The 24,914-nt window shown below is 41.6% G+C and overlaps 2 protein-coding genes across 4 annotated transcripts in view; one reads left to right on the forward strand and one right to left on the reverse strand.

Moving 5' to 3' along the window:
- LOC309693852 (uncharacterized protein) overlaps positions 1-24,914 on the reverse strand; it is a 548,750-nt gene that overhangs the window by 428,916 nt on the left and 94,920 nt on the right. Inside the window, exon 1 of one of the 2 annotated variants that reach the window (XM_082513433.1) lies at positions 22,670-22,988. The exons of the other annotated variant lie outside the window; for it this stretch is intronic. The gene's annotated coding sequence lies outside the window, so the exon portion shown is untranslated. Of the gene's footprint in view, positions 1-22,669; positions 22,989-24,914 lie in introns of those variants that run through there. 2 annotated transcript variants of the gene reach the window in all.
- Positions 1-24,914, forward strand: part of ephb1 (EPH receptor B1) — a 187,732-nt gene that overhangs the window by 140,729 nt on the left and 22,089 nt on the right. The window contains exons 7-12 of one of the 2 annotated variants that reach the window (XM_082513439.1): positions 5,141-5,303; positions 9,091-9,199; positions 10,187-10,251; positions 15,272-15,460; positions 16,518-16,765; positions 18,001-18,216. In XM_082513439.1, coding sequence (XP_082369565.1) covers positions 5,141-5,303; positions 9,091-9,199; positions 10,187-10,251; positions 15,272-15,460; positions 16,518-16,765; positions 18,001-18,216 — 990 coding nt within the window. The remainder of the gene's footprint in view (positions 1-5,140; positions 5,304-9,090; positions 9,200-10,186; positions 10,252-15,271; positions 15,461-16,517; positions 16,766-18,000; positions 18,217-24,914) is intronic. The other variant, XM_082513440.1, reaches the window with a different exon arrangement.

A 24,914-nucleotide genomic window follows, 5' to 3' on the forward strand; every position in this document is an offset into this window, starting at 1 on the left:
AATGACTGCATTTTGACAATTTCACTTGAAACCTCAAGAAAATGCTGGAGGCTGTTCTCTCAACAGGCTTCGCTCACTTCTTCAACCTACCTTCTCATTCCAGAGTAAGCGGTCTCAGGACTCTGTAAATTGGGAAGCAAGATTAAATGAGTCGAAGATTTGTTGAGAAAAAGTAGAATCGCATGCTCTCGTTCTCTCCATTTTTCTCAGACCCCTTTTCCTCTGGTTGCCTGAAAATTTGGGGAGGGTGGAAATAACGCAGCGTAGCGGAGGTCAGGCCCTCCATTAAGGCTGGAGCGGAGCAGCCACCGGCTCTGGTTACTGATTGCTCTGCTGGTGTCAGAGAGAGGATGTGTGTGTGTGTGCCGGGATCTGTGTGTGAGCGAGTGTCAGTGTTTGCGTGTCGGCAGCAGTCCAGGTGTATCCATTCTGGATGACAGCAGTACTGTCATGCTACGGTGTAACAAATTCGAGAGCAAATGCAAGTTTTATGGCATGTCACTATGATCTGCAACATACTGACCATTAACACTTACAACTTTTTGGGGGGCAGTCTTACTGCAAATCTCACCTTACATATAATTAAAAGGTCCTCAGAAGAAGTAATTGGGAATGCATGTTATTCCTTTGTCTCAACTACAACACTTTTATGGACACACACACTAAAAAAAGTTTTCTTTTTCTTTTTTTCTTCTTTTTTTTCTCTCATTGGAACTTATGCAGCACTCCCTCAGTCCCTCAGCAAGAGCGCACTCTCTTCTTTTCTCCCTCTTTGTTTGTCTCCCTACTCACTTACCGAAGCCTTCTTGTAGGTCTCCAGGTGAATGGAATGCATACAAAGAGAAAAAGAAAAGGTGCCTACCTACAAAGAACAAGAAAAACTCAAAGAGCAAAAACAAATAGGTTTCCCTTGAAACTTACATTAGATAAATTGAATTTTCTTGCTTGTCTTTTACCATCCTCATTAGTGTTAAACATACAGCTTTGCAGAATCGCAATGAAAAACAAATGCGAGACCCTTTTTGTGTGGGGATAAAATTTGCTCTTACACTGGTTTAACTTCTTTACTTCACAAAATCATTAAGAGACATTGGGGGTCTTTAATGTCGTATTTTTATCACGACTATTTTACAATTTAAAAATAATTACCATTTTCCTTTTAGATTAGAATTCATGAGGCAGTGGTAATTATTTGCATTTGGAAATAAAAACTATCTACTCTCTGAGATTTAAATTGTTGCCCCCTACTAAAGTGGTTTTTTCCCAACCTTAGGCAATACATTTTAATTGGGAACATTAATAGAAGAGTTTTTTTTTTTCTTCAAATATCAAAATTTTGTCTTATATACTCCCCATCTTTCTCTTTATGTGCGCGTGTGAGTGCACCCATGTGTGTGAGCTTTTCAATAAGACACATGGTACTACCAAGTTTGTCTCTGTGCCAAGGAGCCATGCTGTCCATTTTTGGTGGGGGTTTTTTTGTTTTTGTTTTTTAAAAACAAACAAACTATGTGTACTTTGAGAGGTGTCTGTGTACACATAGTTTGTTTGTTTTTGCAGACCAAGTGAAGTGAAGTCAAATCAGGCTTTTTTAAATAGTCTTATATGACTACCACCTATAACAGACCCACAAGAGGAATCGTTTCGATTCAGAAAGTCACACAAAAATACAAATTTCCAGAAGTGAAAGGATGAAAAGTGGCCAAGGAAAACTGGCACTAGAAGAGCAACTGGGTGTGTATTGGAATTTGAAAAAAAAGAAAGAAGTGACAGTCTGTTAATACCAATACAATTATAATTGCTCTGGTAGTAATACAATAATTCTAATAAATATAATAGATTCTCCATAAGAACTTCAATTAAAACATCCAAATATATGCAGTGTCACTACTTTATGTTAGTCATGTAGGTGGTAGGTTATAATTAATAGATATGTGCTCGTGTATTAACAACAGTCCGGACAAGACACATCAATAAAAATGAATCGATTAAATCTGTGAACAATATTCATGAGAGAGTTGCCTCGCTAAGTGTGTTTCGGTGATTTTATTACATGTCATAGAGCCCAAACTCCCCATATTGCTTACTCTCTGTCACCCCTGGCAACGCTTTTGATTGGCTGCTCCGCCATCTGCCTTCCCACCTGCAACTTTGTCTTTATTTAGCAAGTATGGGTGTGGTCCTCCTAATCCTCATTTGACTGGCAGCAGGGGAGGACCTCTCATACCTGGAAGTCCCTCCTGGCATGGGCTTTCATTGGTTATCTCCTAACCTGCTGGAGTGCCAAATGCCAGCTCATTTTAAGTAGCAGATGTGTGTGTGTGTGTGTGTGTGTGTGTGTGTGTGTGTGTGTGTGTGTGTGTGTGTGTGTGTGTGTGTGTGTGTGTCACATAATCCCCATTTGACAGGCAGCATGAAAGGGCCATTGCTAGCTGGGGCTCCCCCAAGGGATGCTTGCCCATTGGCGATTTGCCATCTGTCTGCTCACCTGTCCCCCATTCAAGCTCAGCAGATGGGGGTGTGATTCAGGGAAATTCACGATGACTGATAAGCAGGAATAGGCAAATCTTGACCCCAAGTGGTCCGCGTGCACTGAACCATATCTTGGACCAGATGAATAGGTGACAAGGGTTTCAGTCTCTCGTGGGGCTTCTTGTGTTTCGCACCTCTTTCAAATGCACAAGCTGCTCCTCTGAAGTCAAGTTCCACAAGTATTTGTATGCAGCACACTGGTGAAATGACAGTTTGTGTGATCTCATGTACAAAAGGTCTGTGAAATGATTAAACTCTCTAAACCAGTTACATCCAGCATTGCGTTTATAAATATCTCTTTTCTCTCAGAGATAGAGCGAAAGCCTGTTGGTGTGATGCTCTCCCATCCCTGGCCCAAACATTTGTCTTCATCAAGCTCAGAGTGTCCAATAAGAGTTAATGTGATTGCTCACGTTATTATGTGGGGGGGGGGGGCAGATTTCATAGCTGTGTTTACCTCGTCTGCTCAATGACAGAGCAACTGGAATGATTCAATTACACCAATAAGATTGGATAATGATTTTGATGTGGGTTCCTTCTGCCTCGAGTTTCTTATCGCTTCCTACCATCTCCCCCCTCCCTCTCTACCCTTATTTTTTTTTCTACTCCATAGTGTTGTCATTTTTTTTTTCTCAAGTTTTCTCTGCATACTCATACATGTTTTGGAAGTTTTTATTTAGCATTAAGCATGAGTTTACTCATTACACTTAAGAAAAAGTTGCCTATATTTACACTGCACTACTAATTCAAGGGAAATTGGCCCCTTTGCATTGAGCTGCCCTTTTCCTTCTCTACTTCTGTCAGCATCTAGCTATCAGCAGCTTGCAGTGGTGGGGGTTGTGTAGGTGCAGTCTTATTTTCTGGCTGTCATATTCACTCTGGGTTATGGGAAGGTGACAGGCCATAGTCATTACTGATCCACAATAGCAGATACCTAAAGCAAGTCCCAGACTACACTGCAGCAGACTGCAGACTGCCTCTGTAAGAGTGAAAATATAGTAATGTGCAAAAATCTTCAGCCACCCCTCATTTCTATATATTTTGCTCCCACTGACCAAAGTGCTACAAAATAAAAGTACGCAGAATAAATAAATAGATAAACATAAAATAAACAGAATTGATACTAAAACGCAAAATAAAAGCATCAGTAGAATACAAGATAGGATTAAACATGAGTGAAACAAAAGGATAAAAAAAAGAATAATATACAAACTGCGTTAAACGCCAAGCCGAAGACGTGGATCTTAAGAACGAATTTTGAAGATTAGCAGTGAAGAGGCCCGTCTAATAAGAAGCAGCAATGAATTCCACAATTTGGGAGCTGCTATGGCGAAAGCCCTGTCCCCTCTGAGCCTCTGCTCCTCGGCACATCCATGAGCAGCTGGTCAGCTGAGCGACGGGGAAGGGCAGTGCAAGTGCAGCAGCTCAGAGAGGTAGGGCGGGGCAAGGCCATTTAATCACCTAAAAAACAAATAAAAGAATTTTAAAATGAACTCCGAAATGGACAGGCAGGGAGGATAAAACAGGGGTAATATGCTCTCTTTTCTGTGGTCCAGTTAAAAGTCAGGCTGCAGCATTTTGCACCAGCTGAAGACGACACCAACATATAAAGAATTACACTAATCCAACCGAGTTGTGATGAAAGCATGGATTCATGTTTCAAAGCGACTTTTCTGCAGAATGTTTTTTTATTTTTGCCAGTTGTCTCAGCTGACAAAAGCTGGATTTCACCACTGGATTTCTATCCTAAATAGATATTCCAATTCAAAAATCAATACAAAAAATAGAGGGGAAACACCTTAAATTGAATGTTGCATGGGACGTGCAAGAATTTTTAAGCTATTCCTTTTCATAAACAAGTAAAATACTTACTGCCAGAGGAATTGGATTGAAAAAAATAAATAAATAAAAATAAATCAACAAAAGCAAACCCACTTCAAAGAACAAAACTGAGGATCAAATGTTCAAACTTCTTGCAGTAATTAAATTACCTCATGAAGCACATCACAAGCGACAAACCACGCAGTGGCGTTTTTAATGTTCTGACGTAGCGATTTCTCTTTGTAAACCGCAAGAAACGATTGCCTTTAATTACAATATTGTGCATGCGTGTAACTGTATAAATGCTTTTATATTTTACACAGTGTGTTTTAGACCGCGTACGTGCTCTGTCGTGGTTTGAAATTTTATTTGAAGTTCAAACTGGTTGAAGCCTTTTTAAAAACTTGTGTACAAACATATTACCACTGTCTGTTTAATACAGCATTCACACCGAAGCCTTAAGGAGAGCTTTTGCCTCGTCGCTCCTGTCTGTTGTTTATCTACTCTTCTCTATATCGACTTCTATTCTTTCTCTGTCACTGATGTTTTTCAGAAGCACAGTGCATTTCCTGTAACATGCGACTTAAAATTTCTTTTAAATTCGGGACCATTTCTCCTTACTATTACCAGAATACGTGATTCCATCATAAACTTGGTTGTTGTATCTCAAACTTGCCAACACTGGACTTTTCTGAATTCTGCATGGTGTGATTTAATCCTTTCATCTTCTGACATCTTCTCATGAAGTTATCTCTAACTTGCTGCCTGTGATCGTTGCTCTTTTCAGGACCATGCAGAGATTAACTCCACTATCCTGCGGAGCCAAACTAACACAGCGCGTGTGGAGGCCCTCAGGCCGGGTACAGTCTATGTGGTACAGGTGCGCGCACGGACTGTGGCTGGCTTTGGCAAATACAGCAGCAAGATGTGCTTCCAAACCCTCACAGATGGTAAGGATTGCAGAGCCAGGAGAAACAGCTCTCCTTCCCTCTCGCTCTATCCTTCTCTGTCTCGTTTGTTTCGTTTCATGCACAATAGCTCTCTTTTTTTTCTTTTTCAGACGTTCTTGTCTTTGTATTTGTTGTTGCATTATTATTAGTAAGTGAGATAGAGGAGAGGCATAATGTTTGATTGCGCTTCCTATTTCTACAGCTAAATTAATTTCCCTCACAGTCAGGTTTGAGTGTGTGTGGGTGCTTCGGATACGTTGAACACCGAGTGTCTTTTGTTTGTGCAACTAACTGTGCTTGATCCAAAATGCTTAGCTAATTGGTTTTTCACCCAGCCCTTCTGTTGCTGGAGAGTTGTCCCAGAATGCGTAGCTGTGATTAGTAGTTGATGAGAGAAATTTTCTGCCATGCATGGCGGGGGGTTGTTGGAGAGAGAAAGGGCTGAAGATGGGCGGTAACACCTGGTGAACTGGCAAGGCTGGGGTTCATTTGTGTATGTGCAGGAAGGCGTGCTTGCAAAGAGTTGATAGCTCTGCCAGGCAGTTAAATTGTTGGAAAATCACATGGCTCAGTCAAGATGTATTCTGCTGGGTTTTCATAAGCGCAAGGCAACAAAAATAGCAACAAAAAGAAAGATATGAACTTATAATTGCCTTTCCTACGTTTTTATGTTCTGCATAAGATTTCCACTCTTTGTACCGTACTTGATGGCTAGCCTACAATGCTTATTTGGCCATAATTCAAAATACATTAAAGACAGGAGTGACATTTCCAGACTCGCTGTTAAACAGCAAAGATTACAATGAATGAGATGGTGATGATCTTGAGGGAGGGGAAGATGGGAAGCATGATGATGGTAATTAAGCCAATCATTGTGGCTATTTACCTGTGTGCAGAGCAGATGTGGCACAGTCACTGCCCCATTTACTCTCCCCAATAGTTCCGCATCAGCTTTCCTTGCGTATGAAACCATACTAGTGAATGTGAGCACTAGAGCTGGGCGATATGAGATTTTTTCATATCACGATATGTTTTTTTCATTTCAGGCGATAACGATATCTATCACGATATAAGCCAAATAACTATATTTGTAAGATTTAAATGTGCCGTTGCTCACAAGTAAAATGTGAAATAATCAGCAGCTTGTTTTTATTTAAATATTTATTTCCCATAATAAGTTCAACAGGGTAGATGTACTTAAGGAACATGAGACTTTTTCAGATAAATAAAGGCAAATATTGCAAACTACACAAAAGGCAGCCGCTAAAGCGTTTAAGTTTCAAAATAGAACAAACAAAACAGACTAAATTGTCAATTCCACTTAGAAACAAAATATTAATTCTAAAAATAAATCTTAGTTTGTTTTACAGAAGAACAGACAAAACTGACTAACTTTTGTCAATATCAAATAAACTGAGAACTAAAAGGAAATTCTCAATCTCTCCTTGTTGTATAGCTGAGCTTTTCAAACAGTTTTAACAGTTACTTTAGTCTGACAAAAGCCGAATGACGAATTAGCGCTTCCAGTCAGAGACTGAGGCTACGTCCACACGTACACGGGTATTTTTGAAAACGGAGATTTTCCGTTTTTGTTTTAAAAAATAATCCCGTCCACACATAAAGGCAGAAATGAAGGAAAACGCTGCTATGAACATGCCAAAGCAGCAGGTGGCGCTAGATTCCTAACCGTGCAGAAATGTTGGCCAATCAGAAGTCTAGAAGCCTCGGTGGGAAAAAGTAAACAAAGCTGGGGCATAGAAGCAGAACCGAGTCGTATGTGTGGAGGGACAGTAACTGTGTATATGTAAGCATTTAAACACTGCAGAGAGTAGAATTAACAGTAACAGTATTGTAGAAATTCATTTCACCGAAACAATAACGTGGCGCACAGTGTGACGCATGCACCAGTTTATTGTATTTCCAGACTTGCTTTCGGCACAATTTACAGTGCACGCTACTCTGTTTTTTGTCAGACTTGAAATAGCCGAAATACCTTCACACTACGGAGCTTCTATGGCTCTTCCGTTCGACAATCTCTCCGGCATTGGAACCATCATCTGTTTTCTCTTCGGTCACGCTCGGTTGATTTTTCTAGTCGGCACACTCATTTCCTCCATTACCCGCTGGCTGCTTCCCAAACAAACACACGTGCGGCTTGGCACTTGTGCTGTACATAACAAGTCACGCGACGTGACGCTGCGGCTGTGATTGGTTCGGCTCTGCGCTACTTTGGATTGGCTGACCTTTTTTTTTTTTTTTTTTTTTTGAGGACAAGAGCGGCGAGGTCTATCGCGATAGCTTAATTTCTCTATCGAGTAAAAGTTATATCGCGATACATATCGTTATCGTTCTATCGCCCAGCTCTAGTGAGCACATACATGCGCATACTTGATGCTCGCCCACACCAGCACAGCTTAGGGTTCATCTGCTGGCTGGCTGCCACAGCACGGCATTCGTCGAAGCAAGCAGCAACACGCCAGAGGACTGCCGGCAACAACACCCACATCTCTGCCGCCTCCGCCTCTACCAGCCCCCCCCCCCCCCCCCCCCCATCAAACCTGCTTCATTGCCCCATGAAGACAATAGAGGCACTCCACGTCATTTTTCGCAAAACATATAATCTCCTGTCTCTTCCCGTCAGCACGTTTTCATTCACCTCCACGAGGTGTCATTTTGCCACCAGTGGATGCGCAAACACACAATCAAACAAATCAAAAGCGACGGCGCAAAGTAAGGTGTGACGGAAAACAAGTGATTGGAGTATTGGTTATGTGATTGATGCCACAATTCTCTAATTGGCTGAGGCCTCGAGAGTTAACTGATTGTAATGGGAGCGTATTTGCTGTTAGAAGAGGTGTCTCTGTGATTTTTGGCTGTCAAGAAAAGTCAACATTCTCGTATGGGCGCGTGGTGGGCAGGTGGGGGGACCTCTCACATCTAATATACACTGAAAGAGAACAAGAAGACTACCCTAAAAGTTTGAGTAGCTGGAACAGCATTCTTACTCTTTCCTTGATTCCTTCCTTTGATAAATGTGTGAGTTGAAAGAGTGAGCAATTCCTGTCACATCCAGTTTCCACATATACTGCAGCTTTCACACTGCTTCGAAGATGCATTAGTTCTCACTTTATCACTTTAATCCAATGGGCCCATTCTACACGGGGGATTGGATTTAGAAGCTGCTGATTTGCCTGCAGCATGCTAAATCGTGCATTGCTTTAACTACAGTGTCTGCTGATGCCAAAGTCACAGAAAGACATGCTCGCAAATAGATAACCAAAAGATTCTGCTGTGTGGTATTTTTAAGCAGGCATTTATTCTGTCCCCTGAACTACCACAGTCAAAAACATGTTTGGGCTATATGTGCGTGATTGGCAGTGGATGACTTCCTTTCAACACCATAGAAACAACATTCCTAGGTGCATTTTCTTGTCCGCACCTTTCAGACAGCTATAGCAACAGAGAAGGCGAGCTGCCCTCCTCGCTCTTTCTCACAACCAGCTTTATGATTTTTCTCTCACTCTCTGTCTCTCTTCTGATTTATCAAACACCACCTGTCTGTCAGTCTTTCAAATGCTCACAGGATTCCAGTCAGCACATCTCAGCAGAGAGATCTCTGTGTTTCCTTTATCCACCAGTAAACTCAGTCTAACCATTCTGCTCTGCCTTTTCTTCTCCTGCCAAAACACATGCATAAGTACACAGCACCACATAAACACAGACATGCTTCTCATGCCTTACCTAAGCCTTTCTCACTGCTTGTCTGTCGTGTCTTTGTGCAACCCAGATGACTTCAAGTCTGAGCTGAGGGAACAGCTTCCTCTGATTGCGGGGTCAGCAGCAGCAGGAGTGGTCTTCATTGTTTCCCTTATTGCTATCTCCATTGTTTGCAGCAGGTAACCAGATTTTCCTTTATCTTGTCTTTTGTAATACACTAAGAAGATGTTGAAAAATGTGTCACATCGTTCAAACTGTAGATTCTTTTCAAGCTCCCAGTTTGTTTTGAAGGAAGTTGGAACTGCAAAAAATATACACATAGGGCATAAACCATTCGGTATGCCACGTTGGTTCTCATTGTCGCTAATAATATGTACTAAAAAATCCAATAGGTGGCAACATTGCAGGTAAAATTCCACCAGACTCTCAGCATATACGGTTTGTGTCATTTGCTGTATTAATTATGTAAAAATAAAATTCAGTGGTGCGTAAGATTCCTAAAATTCCTGACATTTATTGTAATCTTCTGTAAAAACATTTATGAAACATAACTGGTGCTGATTATGCTTTGGAACTTATCGTGTAACGTGCCCTACATGTAGTCACATATCATTTATTAGTGCAGCAAGACTATCACTTGATTCAGTGACAGGCATACTGAATAGTAAAGGCACGCACGAATTTGATGGAACGGGAAAGCAAAATTGTCATTTGAAATGGAATACTCAATTCCTTAGAGAACTTAACATCTCCTACTTTGCCCCGTTAAGCCAATTTCATTTTGCAGCGGTTTGTCACATTGTCACATTGTCACATTCACATCTTGCTCCACTTTAGATATATGAAAGTCAAATTTTCTGCAGGGCTGTGTGCAAGTTTGAGCAAGTAAAGTGTTCATCAAATGGGCCAGGTTCTTTTGATGCTGAGGCAGAGGAGACAGATGAAAAGGAGTGAGATCCTATCAAGGTCTAATTAAAAATCAGCTCATTTTCATAAACTTCATTTGCCATTTCTAACCCTTTGCAGCTGATTCAATTTCAGCCACGTCATTTTCAGCCGGTACACAAAAACACCAAAAGTAATAAGATCATGTTTACCTCTTTCATCTTGGCACCCCTCCCCCTCGCTCTCTCTTTCCTTTCCCAACACTCATTGCATCGTTATAGGAAAAGAGCATATTCCAAGGAGGCGGTGTACAGTGACAAGCTGCAACATTACACAACAGGAAGAGGTGAGTCTGCTCTATTACTTACAGCTGCTCTAAGTTACTGGTTAGTTACTATCTATCTATCTATCTATCTATCTATCTATCTATCTATCTATCTATCTATCTATCTATCTATCTATCTATCATTCATTCATTCATTCATTCATTCATTCATTCATTCATTTCCTCTACTGTTGGACTATAATTAATAATGTAAGGCATTTAAAATGAATAATAATGCATTAAAGATATGGAAAATTTATGTAGCAAGTGTCTGTGGTTCTACTTTTCACCGTGACATTGACTGACATCTCTTAGGGCTGCACGATAGCCATGACTGAGTTGTGTTTTAAGCACTCCCTGGGCATTGACTGATCAGGGGAAGTAGCCTGCAGGGACACACATATAACCTCTGACAAACACTCAGTCACACATGCACAAAAGAAATGTGTGTAAATTGGTGCGTCAAAGAAAGCCTTATGTACTGCCAACCTAGCAGTCTGAGAAAGGGTTTACTCAAGGGGATTGAATTTTGTTGAGCCTGACACAGCAAATGGCTTCAACACAGTTACTTTGTGTCAAAGCTACGAGAATGGTAGCTTGGGGCTTATTAAAACTGCTCTGGACAGAGGAGTCAGTTTTGCCACAGTCAGGGATGCACTGTAATTAACATAAGTCATGAAAATAAAAGATAACAGTTGTTTGCGGCCTTAATTATCAAATGAAGGATCTAAGGTGGATACAAAATCAAATGCTAATAAGGAAACCTTCACAATGCCAACGCACACAAGGTTTTTCCCCACCCTGTGATGCATTGTTGTTTTTTGCTTTTCTGTCAAGGTTTGACTGGCAGTTTTGTAATTGCAGTATTCAGTGCAGCAATAAAATAGACCAACTCAAACAATTGCTTTGGGTGATCCTCCAAAAAAATGTGCCTGCCAGCTTTCACCCAGCTGTCAGCTCCTCCAGATGTTGCCTCATAATATCGCCTCATTTGCAGCCCACCTCAAGACAGACGTTGCTAATACTGTAAATTCAGTGGTGCAGCCTGATGGTCATGCTTATGCAAGAAATCAGACCTTTAACATTACACCAACTCCTGCTTGTGATGTTCATGTGAACACAAGTCAAATGCTGCTGCTGTGGCTTAAAGCGATCACCCCATCAGATTCAGTGGTTGTTGTCATGTACAGTATCATCACTGTGTACACTGTTTAAGTTAATTAAGTGGATTTATTCAATGGTTAAAACTATTTTGCAGTTTTCTCTTTCAAAACAATCAAAAGATCATTCCTGATTAAGTTGCTAAAATATTTATTAACCTGTGTTTTTGGGCAGTTTGAAAGGTTGGATTGCATCTGTGAACTGCCATCATCAGGCCTCTCCACAAAGTTCTATTTTGTCTAAGTATGACCTTTGGCTGGGCTACTCATGGTTTGCGTTTTTTATTCTAATTTGACTCATACTTATTCTTCCTTTCTTCCATTCAGACCAGCGTTCCTATAACAGTTCCCAAGAAGCCACCACACAGCACTGTGTTGTTATCTCCATAGCCATAGACATGTTATTAGACAGGAAATCATGCCATAGTGCTTGGAGTTCTACCCACTGAGTTCAATTTCTGTCTCATCAGATGAGATAAACTTATTCCTGATGCTGCTGGATGCATTTAACTGATGTTCAATAATCTCAAAGCAGCTGTCATATGGCTTAGACTCAGACTGGCTTCTTTTCAGCCCCCAAGACCTAAAGACATGATCTCAGTGCTTCTACTGAGATGATGATCCTACAGCAGGTTTCCCAGGTTTCTTATCTGCAGCAGACCTCCAAGCCTCTGCTTGATTGATCAGTGGGTTCTTTCTGAATAAGGCCCTTCTCCCTCTGTCTCAGTTTGGTCAGACATTTCTAAGAATAATCTTGCTGGTTCCAAAATTATTCAATTTCATGATTATTAAGGCCACTGTGTTCCTTGGAGCACTCAGATTTAAAAATGGGTTGATATTTGCCTCCACATATGTCTAGCCACAGTTTTGTCACAGGGGCCTGCTGTGTTCCTGTGACTCCATGGTTCAGCTTCTGTCCTGACATTAAGTGTGCTACTAGGACTTCATGTACTCCTTTTGCACATATTCCTAAAAACATGTCTTCACAGCATTATTGGGAGTTACCAAGCGTAGAATAAACATTAGAATTCTATACTTTTATCTCCTAATTAAATCTATAACAGTATATAAAAAGTGAAGGAATCATAGAAGTTCATTACTGCACTGCCATGCACTCAGGTCCATGCACTAAGTATTTGCAGATTCTCTCAGGGAAACATTTCCTTTTAGCCTTTAACTCACACCGACAACCCATCTAAACAAATTAACAGACATTTCTAAGTACTAAATGTCTGTGTTGTGCCCTCATGTTTCCACATGACTACCAACAAATTTTAAATTACAAATGTTCAGACCGTACTTGTTGCCCCGTAGCTGCAGATGTTATTTGCGCTTCAACATCTGGTGCTCACACCCGATGACAATGGAAACTCACTGAAAAGAACTAGTTAATTATGGGTGGATATAAAATATGCTTATACTCCTTTTTTTTCTTGCATATTTCCTTTATATGTGCAAGTTCACTCTTCATCCTAAATATGTTAAAATATTATAATTAACAGGGTGAACCTTTCATCACTTTTCAAACTTTTCAAGGAAAACCAAAAGAGTTGCAAAAGGCCTGAAAAAAATCCCCACAAACATTTCACTTTCTTTTTTTTAGTGACTCCATACAAAATGTAGATCTCTTATGTGCATACCAATAAGCCCCAATAAATAATAAGTGTGTGTTTTACAAATACGTTTCTGACATCAAACAATGGATAATTAGTTAATATTCAGGACGGAAATGCAGCTCATTATATTTAGAGCCACGGAGTAGATTAGTGTGCATCTTAGACCTACATAAAACACTCTAGGGATATATTGCTCTGCACATAAATCACATAAAGTATTTAAATGCTATATAGTGAAATCACAAATATTGTCAGGCAAAGGGAATTAGAAGAAATTATGTTTCCTTGGTGACAGGCTAATGTATGAAACATTCCCTTTTAACTTAAAAAGATGAGCATTTATGGAGCTACTATTTCATTCGCAGACATTTTTGTTTGTCTTTGGGCAATATATAAAGTGTTTGTAGTAAAACCAGTAATCTGATTGTAGCCATTGCCAGTAATAGATTAATGTAAGCATTACGGCTCTGCAGTTGATTTGTGGATACATTAGGACCATTACGTAAACGACCGGGACAGACTAATAGCAGGCTAAATTTTGGACATTGGTGAAAATAACATGGTTAAGTGCATTGCAGTACACTGTAACTTATTACGCCTGCCAGCTAATAGAAATGAATAGAATCAACTTTATTGTCCACCAGAGTGGAAATTTGTCTGAGTACACTTAACCGTTTGGACAATTATGTCATAAACTTTGTTCTAATTTATTATATTAATCTAAGCTTTATATCTGTTGTGGTACGCATGTGTCCGTGAGCCACTGTGGCAGCCTTGGATTCTTTCCTGACAGAGTTGTTGTTTTATATGTTGGTCCAAAATAGAAATGACTTCTGGATACATTTGCTTCGTACTCTCAGATGGAGAGCCTATGAAATATTAAAGTAGGAATCTATTTTTTATCCAGTGGCCATAAAAAGACGAGTCCAGTTAACCAGGGCTGTGCCACAGGGAGGACGATAAACTGTTTGCATTTTAAATTATACATAAAAATGGGCTATGGACTGTGAATTAGAAAGTAATGGCTGTACATTTATTTTGGAGGTATGTGCACACAAGAGCTTGAGATTTTGAGTGTGAGCGTGCTGCCATAAGCTTGCTGTTGCGTGCTCCCCACTGAGATTTTGAGTCCTACCCAGTGGTGCCGCTAAGTGAGCAGCTTGGCGACATTTGTAAATCGAATGACTTTATGGAATGCAAAGCTGTAAACCCTCTGATGGATTAACTTGAATCCAGTCTGTATGGAATCTCTAATGAGCAATTACACTCACACAGACAGGGTTCAAAGCAATTAGTGTGGTAACTAGAATCAGCTTCTAGTCAAGAGCAAGGTGAGGCACCTTGATCCCAGGACTAGACCCTATTCTCTTTTTGTCTCCTGAGACTCCTCCCTCCTTCTCTGTGGCTTATGCAAAGGGCTAGGCACAAATTGACTTGATGGAGATGGGTTTATTCCAATCATGGCTGCAAAGATTTTGCCTAAACAGCTCTGAGAAAGAAGGCTGCCCTTGGGTGTAGCTGCAAAAATGATGATTTGAAGTCTACTTGCTCGCTGTCCATCTTGTGGCAGCATATTGAATTTGTTTACAAGTGTTTTACTTAGCCTGTCGGCACAGAAAAGCTGTACTTCTTTTTTTGCAAACATCGCCAGTCTGTGAACTGGTCTCACCTACTGTAGAGTGGCATAAAAAGCTAGTTGATAGCGTAGCGGCTTTATCTCTTTATGAGCTCCTATAGGGAAAGATTGCAGGAAAATTGGTTCTACCACTATCAAAGAGCAGATACTGCTAGGGTAAGGGATAAAGGGGTGAAAAAAAAGTCTACATTTACTCTTTCTATATTCCCTCATCTGTTCCTTTATCCCTTAATCTCCCTCCCTCTCTTTGTCTCTCTGTCTCGTTCTCTCTCTCTCTAGCTCTTTTCCTCTCGTAAGCACTGAATCACCACCATTTTGTTGTCTGCCTCTACATGTTTTGGAGCCAGTTCCTTTAATTCTCCACCTACACTCTTTGATGTGTTCAGTACACGTTCATTTTAATTTACACATTGCCGTGCTTTGGCCCGTCTCTAAGCATGGATAATAGAGCAAATGAAGGTATCATCATTTGCAGCGATCAAAAGTTTATAGTGATTATAAGTAATGCTGTGACTCTGTGATTTAAGCTAACACTTGGGGGTTATTTGAATTCACCAACCTTTAGCTCAAGACCCCAAAAGACTAGTTTCATCTTCTGGAAAGCTCACTGAGCACTTTGGTTGTTCTAGAACTCTCATTGCGAGCCGACATGTCTAACTGCCCCTCCCCACTGGGCTGCCCGACCCACTTCTCAGGCTCTCCGGGGATGAAGATCTACATTGACCCCTTCACCTACGAGGACCCAAACGAAGCTGTACGAGAATTTGCCAAGGAGATAGATGTTTCTACTGTCAAAATAGAGGAGGTCATTGGTGCAGGTATGGCAAATCTTCGTGCATGCATGCTTTTGTATTCTGTGTCTGTGTGTCAGATAAATGTGGATTGTTGAGTTGTTGTATGTCATATAAAAACCTGAATCTGTTCAAGGTCATGAAGAACAACCTTTCTGGCAGCCACTTCAGATGGGAACATGTCAAGGGCCTATGTCAAGTGTACTAGCAGTATATAGGCCACCTACCCAGGGACATAATGTCATTAGAAATAACTCAACCCTCTCTGCCTTTTCTTTGTGCTTCTGTGTTTTTGGATCTTGTTGATTTTGGCTTTGATGATGTTCAGCCCTTGCATCATTTCTTCCCCATTTACTTTACATGTAAAAGTGCAGACATTTTGTTTCCTGTCCTTGTTTTGTTTTGTTTTTCTTAACTTGAGAATGACCTCTTATGTATTATTAAACTGTATATTAAAATTACAACTACATAATTAGGTCCTGATTGCTTTCAAGTGAATTCTGATTAAACTTAAGTTCAGTATGTGCATGTGTTTTTGGTACATGTCCCTTTCTTTGGGATCGAACACATCTTTTCTACAGCCGAGAGGACACTGACATCATACATGCTGGTTCATATGGAGGCTAAAATACCCCTGGTAATGTTGCTGGGCCTGGAGTAGCTTTGGAGCACAGGCGGCCTCAGCAAGCTAGGTGTGAGGAAGTGACAGAGATACAATAGGGATAAGGATGCAGTGGGATCAGCTAATTAAAGGTTTTTGTTTTTGTTGATTTCACTATGTGTTGTCTCTCCAGGACACCAAGGTGGTGATAATTAATCACATGGGTTCCAGAAATTTGCCAGACAGTGCTTGCCTGGTATTGTTTGATAGGGGGAATATAAAGGCACTTGCCAGCCTATGCTGTGTGTCAGAAGAGCCATACTGTATTATATGATAGCAAGACATAACAGGCTCTATAAAAGCACTTTAGGTAACTTTAAAAACAGACGTGAAATTTATGATCTGATTAACTCTGCTTTTGTGTAAAGGCTTTTTCTGCTAACAGAAGGAAATGAGGAAACTCTTCTTTCTCTTTCAAACTAGGGGAATTTGGGGAAGTCTACAAGGGCCGTTTGAAGCTACCTGGCAAGAGGGAAATCTATGTAGCCATTAAGACCTTAAAGGCGGGCTATGTGGAGAAGCAGAGGCGGGACTTCCTGTCTGAAGCATCAATCATGGGCCAGTTTGACCACCCGAACATTATCCGTCTTGAGGGTGTAGTCACAAAGAGCCGTCCAGTTATGATCGTTACTGAGTTTATGGAGAATGGCGCCCTTGACTCATTCCTCAGGGTGAGTGATTTTTCTTTTTTTAATGCTTGTACTGTGTCACACAAAGTTGCAAACAGCTATATGACGAGATCTGAAGCCATGTGTGAGTTAAATGGAAGCTTGAAAATCTGAGACTGAGAAGCTAATTGGAAGTAAATTGTAAAGCAATCCCACTAAAGGAGTTCATGCTAAGAATCCCTCCTAATACAAATTGGAATGAGCCTTCTTAATCTGTCCAGTGCCAACGGAGAATATGTTTCATGACAATGAACTTGATTTCAGTCATTCTTAATTTGAAAATTTCCACACTGGCTAGCTTTATCAGCCTTTAATTTAATGCCTGGAGCTATTAATGGACTCTTCACTCTTTCTTTTATAGTCAGGATTGAGCGGACATACAGCTTAATCAATATTCAGCTCTCTTTTTTCCTGCTTCAGTCTCATGGATTGGTGTTCTATTCCACTTTGATCTAGGGTGGGTTTAAATGGGTTCTTTGAAGTTGGCTTTGCTAACCGCCACATCCGACTTGTGTTTCCATCGATCTCTCTTACCCTCTTATTTGTTACTGGGTTTCTGGGGTTCAAAGCTTGCTCTTCAGAGCATTCACACAGGGGTAGGGGCACCATTCTTGGAGTTTAAAGAGATGGATGCCTGTATGCTTGAATGGAACAATGCTCTAACACCTACACTGAGTAAGATTGGCTGCAGGAATCTGATTTGCTTATTTAATACAAATATACTCTTCCTCTGGACATTAAAAGGATTTGAAAGGCAAGACAGGGACTCAGTGTGTTGATTTTGTAATTGCAAAGTGTAACCAACAAACAAGAAAAAAAAGGACGCACAAGAAAAACTAAAATCAAAGATAACTCAAAATAAGGGTCTTGTATGTAGCTATAACAACATGACTCCTCTTGTTATCTGCCATGAGCATGTACCCCATGGCTGTGATAATAATGATCTGCTGCAAGGCTTACCTCATGCTACAGAAGAAGATGAGAATCCAACTGAGCAGCCTTGACTCAAACCGAATTTGATTACGCTACACGTTGAATGAGGAAGTGGAGTGATGAATTTAAGTCAACATGTGTTAATGATTCAGTAAGAAGAAACAGCGTAATAATTTTTTTGCCTATTAAAAATGGTTATATTAGCCTTTGCTGCAATCTGCGACCTCCAGCTTTGCTCATTTACAGCATGGCAACGGCATGACATAAGCTCTGCATTTTCATTTGTTTTGCTCTCTGTCCTTTAGCAAAATGATGGTCAGTTCACAGTGATCCAGTTGGTGGGAATGATGCGTGGGATTTCTGCAGGAATGAAATATCTCTCAGAAATGAACTACGTCCATCGTGACCTGGCCGCACGGAACATTCTCGTCAACAGCAACTTGGTGTGTAAAGTGTCCGACTTTGGTCTGTCACGCTACCTGCAGGATGACACGTCTGATCCCAGCTACACCAGCTCTCTGGTGGGTAATAATTGTGTTTTACTTTGTCTGAGTGTCATGGGGAAACTGTTATTCGCGTAGCGCTTATCTAAATATAATTTCAAGTTTCCCAATGTCTTTTGCTGACATATAAACCAATTGAAAAACACCACCTATCAGTCTAATAAGTTTTGCTACTGACAATGTCTCACTCTTTTTGAAGGTCTTGCAAACCTTTCACCTTTTCAGCGCCTTTCATTTTATATGAGCTGTCACTCTTTGCTTCCTCATCCTCCTTCCACTCTTCCCTATACCCTGCAAGTCACGGACCGGAGGTCTGTCACATCTTCATTAGTGTGGAGACAAGTCTCCTCTGGGAAGGCTCTCTCGTTGGCATGCCCAGAGTGCAGAGAAACCAAAGGGCATTGCAGCCTCTCAAACTGACATCTCCCACCCTTCTCTCTCTCTCTCCCTCTTTCCACTCTCTCACTCCTCATTCATTATTACTGGAGCATCATGGGAGGCTTTGGCTCCTCATTAACTCCTCCACGCTACAGATCTGTAATTATTAGCAGCCATCGTTAGTTCATCTTCTGCCTCTCCTCTTTCTAATTCATAACATGTATTCAGAAGCTCCATATGCAGAGAAATGATAAGCAGTCTATTTAAAATGACTGTTTTTCTGCTGACTTTATCTTCTCAGTGTATAAGGGAAGCTTGTCAGTTTTGCTTAGCTATGCTTCAAACACAATAGGGGCTTTCAGCAGCGTTCAAACCAAACAACAGACACAATGACAGTTAAACAACAAACAGTCACACAAGTCCCTTTTTGAAGCCACATGCTTTTAAGCCCCACTTTTCAACAAAGCTCACTTTCTGCACTGTTCTGTTCAGTAAGGTCAGGAGAAAAGTCAAGACGAAGACACTCAATTCATAACAAAGTACAACAGTAGTTGCCTGAAGGTGCTTTATACTGTAAGATGAAGAACCTACAATAATACAGAGAAACCGCAACTATCAAACAACCACCTATGGGCAAGCGCTTGGCGTGAGTGGGAAGGAAAAACTCCCTTTTAACAGGAAGAAACCTGAGGAACCAGGCTCAGGGAGGGTCGGGCATTTGCCGCGACTGGTTGGAGGTGAGGGGAACCAGAAAGGCAAGCTCGGGTCCTCTACCAGAGGCCTGGGAGCTTGAGGGTCCTGCGCAGTATCTTAGCTGTTCCCAGGACTGCGATCTTCTGGACAGAGATCTCCGATGTTGTTCCCGGGATCTGCTGGAGCCACTCGCCTAGCTTGGGAGTCACCGCACCTAGTGCTCCGATTACCACCCTTGGTATTTCTCCAGCTTCTCGTGTTCCTTCTTCCTGATATTGCTGTCATTCGGAACCGCTACATCGATCACTACGGCCGTCTGCTTCTGTTTGTCTACCACCACTATGTCCGGTTGGTTAGCCACCACCATTTTGTCCGTCTGTATCTGGAAGTCCCACAGGATCTTAGCTCGGTCATTCTCCACCACCCTTGGGGGCATCTCCCATTTTGACCTCGGGACTTCCAGGTTATACTCGGCACAGATGTTCCTGTACACTATGCCGGCCACTTGGTTATGGCGTTCCATGTATGCCTTGCCTGCTAGCATCTTGCACCCTGCTGTTATGTGCTGGATTGTCTCTGGGGCATCTTTACACAGCCTGCACCTGGGGTCTTGCCTGGTGTGATAGACCCCAGCCTCTATGGATCTTGTGCTCAGAGCTTGTTCTTGTGCTGCCATGATTAGTGCCTCTGTGCTGTCTTTCAGTCCAGCTTTGTCCAGCCACTGGTAGGATTTCTGGATATCAGCCACCTCCTCTATCTGCCGGTGGTACATACCGTGCAGGGGCCTGTCCTTCCATGATGGTTCCTCGTCTCCCTCCTCTTTCTTGGGTTTCTGCTGCCTGAGGTATTCACTGAGCACTCGGTCAGTTGGGGCCATCTTCCCAATGTATTCTTGGATGTTCCTTGTCTCATCCTGGACTGTGGTGCTGACACTCACCAGTCCCCGGCCCCCTTCCTTCCGCTTAGCGTACAGCCTCAGGGTGCTGGACTTGGGGTGAAACCCTCCATGCATGGTCAGGAGCTTTCTTGTCTTTATGTCAGTGGCTTCTATCTCCTCCTTTGGCCAGCCTATTACCCCAGCAGGGTACCTGATCACAGGCAGGGCGTATGTGTTGATGGCCCGGATCTTGTTCTTACCATTCAGCTGACTCCTCAGGACTTGCCTGACCCTTTGCAGGTACTTGGTGGTTGCAGCCTTTCTAGCGGCCTCTTCATGGTTCCCATTTGCCTGCGGGATTCCCAGGTACTTGTAACTGTCCTCTATGTCTGCAATGTTGCCTTCTGGTAGTTCAATCCCCTCAGTTCTGACTACCTTCCCTCTCTTTGTTACCATCCGACTACACTTCTCCAGTCCGAACGACATTCCAATGTCATTGCTGTATAGCCTGGTAGTGTGGATCAGTGAATCGATGTCTCGTTCACTCTTGGCATACAGCTTGATGTCATCCATGTACAGGAGGTGGCTGACAACTGCTCCGTTCCGTAGTCGGTATCCATAGCCAGTCTTGTTAATGATCTCACTGAGGGGGTTCAGGCCTATGCAGAACAGCAGTGGGGACAGAGCATCTCCTTGGTAGATCCCGCACTTGATGGTAACTTGTGCTATGGGCTTGGAGTTGGCCTCTAGTGTTGTACGCCACATCCCCATTGAGTTCCTGATGAAGGCTCTTAGGGTCCCATTGATCTTGTACAATTCTAGGCATTCCAGTATCCAGCTGTGGGGCATTGAGTCATAGGCCTTCTTGTAATCAATCCAGGCAGTGCACAGGTTGGTCAGTCTGGTCTTGCAGTCTCGGCTGATTGTTCTGTCTACCAGTAGCTGGTGTTTTGCACCTCTGGTATTCTTGCCAATTCCTTTCTGTGTCCCGCTCATGTATTGACCCATGTGCCTGTTAGCCATTCCGGGTGTCTCTCGTTAACTAGCAGCTGGTTCATTTGTGCTGCCAGACGTGTCGGTAATTGTGGTTGTAGGTATTGCCCGTAGTGCTGCATTAACATCATCTAGCAGACCTTCTGAGGGTACTTCACGTAATCTATACAGTGTATATATATATATATATATATATATATATATATATATATATTAGGGGTGCAACGATACACAAAATTCACGGTTCGGTTCGGTTCGGTTCGATACTTTGGTGTCACGGTTCGATATTTTTTCGATACAAAAAAAATGTTCATGCCTTTTTAATTTGTCATTTATTAAAATTATAAATATATATTTTAACTCAAAAGTACAGTTTTTAAATTTAACCCTAACCCTTGTGCGTGTTTTTTATTTTGACAGCGAATGCGCACCTGCGGACCACTTATGTGCAGCCCTGGTTATTTAGCTCATCATATTGCAGCCACAGAAATTCTTTTGTCCATGAAACCATAAAGCTGCACTTTCTTTTTGCCTTATAGTCTGATTTGTCATAACTTCTCCGTTTTGTGGTAAGCTTTTCTTTGGCTGTCACTTCTTCACCCTGACCTGTCTTATTTTGCTTTTACACACGCACTCACATAAGCTCAGCGATTCTCTGCGCGATCAACCTCTCACATGTTTAAGCTTGCTGCGGGAGATTTCACTTGTCATGTTTGCATAGTAAGCTAACGATTAATAAGACGATGTCAGAGGAATTGGTGCACAAATTATCATCACTCACAGATCAGTGCTGTCGCTCTCTATACACAGTTCGCACGATTGCAAAGTGAAAGCAAAAAAACAAGCGCAAATTCAAACGCGACTTCAATATGTCACATATTGACAGTGGCTCACCGATGCCAATGACATAATTACCCAGCTACATTTCTGAAAGAATGCAAAAGCATTGACATATATTTTTCCTACAATAGCCCGACGGGCAGGGAAGAGATAGATTTTGGTAGCCCGACTGAAAAAATCGCTAGCTCCGGGACGTCGGGCTAGCGATATTGCAAGCCCTGTATCTGATTGAGGAATCACTCATCTTTGGAAAAGAGAGTTTATTACAGAGAAATGGCTCTTTCCAAAATAAAAGCTATACTATCCGCTTCTTCTGGGCTATATTCTCAGCAGCATAAGGAGAATCATGTGCTAACAGCTGTCTAAATGACTCGGCTAAAGTTAGTAGCATGCTTGCTTTTTTTTGTCTGCTTCCACTTGTCTTTGCACTAGGATGATGTCGGCGTAAATGTGCAGTCATATTCGTTGTGTTCCCACTAGTGCTTTCAGGTTAATCTCGTTGAAATGACCTTAACGCCACAACACGGCAAATCTCCGTTAACGAGCTACTGCCGATCGCTCCGTGCATGGGGCTAGACGGCCAACACGTTAACGAGCTAACCGCGCTAACACACTAGTTCACATCAATGTAATTGAGCATTGCATGGCACATCCAACATACTGTTTTACTTTAGTCCATGACTCGCTTACCTTCAGGGTCATACGTCACATGAAAACCAAAATAATTCCAAACGCCAGATCTGAATGAGGTTCAATTTGCCTGTTGCAAGGAGAGCTTAACTTCTGTCTCGCTAGCTTGCCCTGCGCTCTTCCTTCTGACTATGCTGTCTGTGTTGAGCGCTCAGTGGATCTGCGCTGGACAGTGCAGCCTAGGCGGAGTAGTCGAACACAGATTCACTGAGCGCTCAACACAGACAGCATCGTCAGAAGGAAAGTTGATAAAATAAATTACAAATTTTGTATTGTTCGATACATATGCGTACCGAACCGAAAGCACTGTATCGAACGGTTCAATATCGATACGAATATCGTTGCACCCCTAATATATATATATATATATATATATATATATATATATATATATATATATATATATATATATATATATATATATAGAGAGAGAGAGAGAGAGAGAGAGAGAGAGAGAGATATAGATTTCAGTGAGCCGTGTCCTGTGTTTTACCTGTCTGCTTCTTATTTTGAGTTGACGGCCTCAAGTGGCTCTGCACAGCCCATTTTAACTGCGTTACCTGTGAACTGGGATTTTAACTTGCTTCATAACACCGCCTTGGGGTTTCTTGCTGAAAGTGATTCATTGTATACAATTTGAATATAGAGCTTTGTGATACTGTGGGGGGTATATATTATGAATAAATATGAATGCAATCTGAATATATTACACTATCAAAAGGGGCATATTTTTAGGTTCAGGTTCATAGGTATTTCAACACATGCAGAACTTGAGATCTAAAGCAACCAGTCAAATAGCCTGTGAGTCGGTGTAGGTATGAAAAGGAGAGTTCTCAAAATAATCTGCATTCATCTAAATATAGGTGAAGAAACAAAACAGTACTAGACAACACACAGTCCCCTGTTCATTTTCCTGTCTTCCTTAGTGCCTGCATTATGCCGAAGCTGCTTTTCTCCTGAATTATTATTTATAAACAGGAAAAGCATAAAAAGCAAGCCCAAGGTAAGCCATTGATTGGTTGGAGCATGGTTGCTGATTTGTGAGAGTGGCAATAAGAGTGATGTGGCAGATATAAGTCAGAGGAGATATGACCACACATTGGTGTGACTGAGAGCTAATTGCTCCCCAGGAGTAACCTGCTTTGTATGCTTGACCCTATAGCTAAACCTTGCTGAATGGGTATTATTTAGCAACAAAGAGGAGCAGCACTTCTGTTGTCTGCACTGCTGAGCTTTACTGATAAACCAGTGTGTAAAAGATAGGGAATGGATTATAGATTGCGGTCCGTATTTTGAAGTTGTTTATTGCAAACTCTCCTTGAGGGCATTATCTGGAAAGTACATAGAGCAAGGTGAGTTTTGAAGTCTGAACCTGGGGAGATGTTGTGATGTTAACACACTCTGGTTTTTTTGATGGTGTGTTTTTAACTGATAGAGAGTTTGAAACAAGCATATCGAAGCTTTGGCTGTGCTTCACTTTTATACTGAGTCCTCATTTATTATCATAGGGATTCAGATGAAATCTTGGGTTTTAGCTGATTTTTGTTTTTAAATCAAGAGTCAAGAGAGCAGTTTTATCCACATGTCTGGGAGGCGTATTCTGTTAATGTGCCAGTTAAACGATTAAATAAAAGCGAAAGTGCTTTCCCATCAGATTGCAGGCACTTCATAAGCCTAGCTGATGTTGCCACACTTTCATGTCCTCCTGGTTCAGTTTAACCTGTGATTTAGGGGGCATCTATGCATACATGCTACAAGAAGGGGGGTGTTCTATGTTGTAATTAAGGAAAGCATGGCTCATGCCCTTCACTCCATGACCTCTTTAGTTATGACCTGATGCTAAACAATCAGCGAGCAAGGCTGGCATCGCAGACAAGGCTGAAGGAAATTCGTAAATTAAATTGCACTGACAGGCAGTGATTTACATCGGCACCAACCTCCTCCTCTAGCAAATTAATCACCTCTTTCCCTCTGCTGCTTTTCTAATTTTTGCCTGCAATTCTAAGCACACCAATTACAGTGCCTGTGGTGTGATGTTGGATGTATGGTTGGGAGGACATGCTGGTAATTGTGTTAACCCTGGACGTGGGTTCAGTCTGGAGCAGTGTTGTGGAGTTTCAGACAGAAGGAGGCTGTCCTTCCTCTCTGTTGGCTGCTCACCAAAGTCATAATTAATTAGGCTCACAGGACAATACCTGAGCCACTCTGGTCTTACTAAGGTGATGCAGGCTAACTGATTTAAGGA

The sequence above is a fragment of the Aulonocara stuartgranti genome (genome assembly GCF_965226115.1).
Source record: "Aulonocara stuartgranti genome assembly, chromosome: 18".
NCBI classification, from domain to species: Eukaryota; Metazoa; Chordata; class Actinopteri; order Cichliformes; family Cichlidae; genus Aulonocara; species Aulonocara stuartgranti.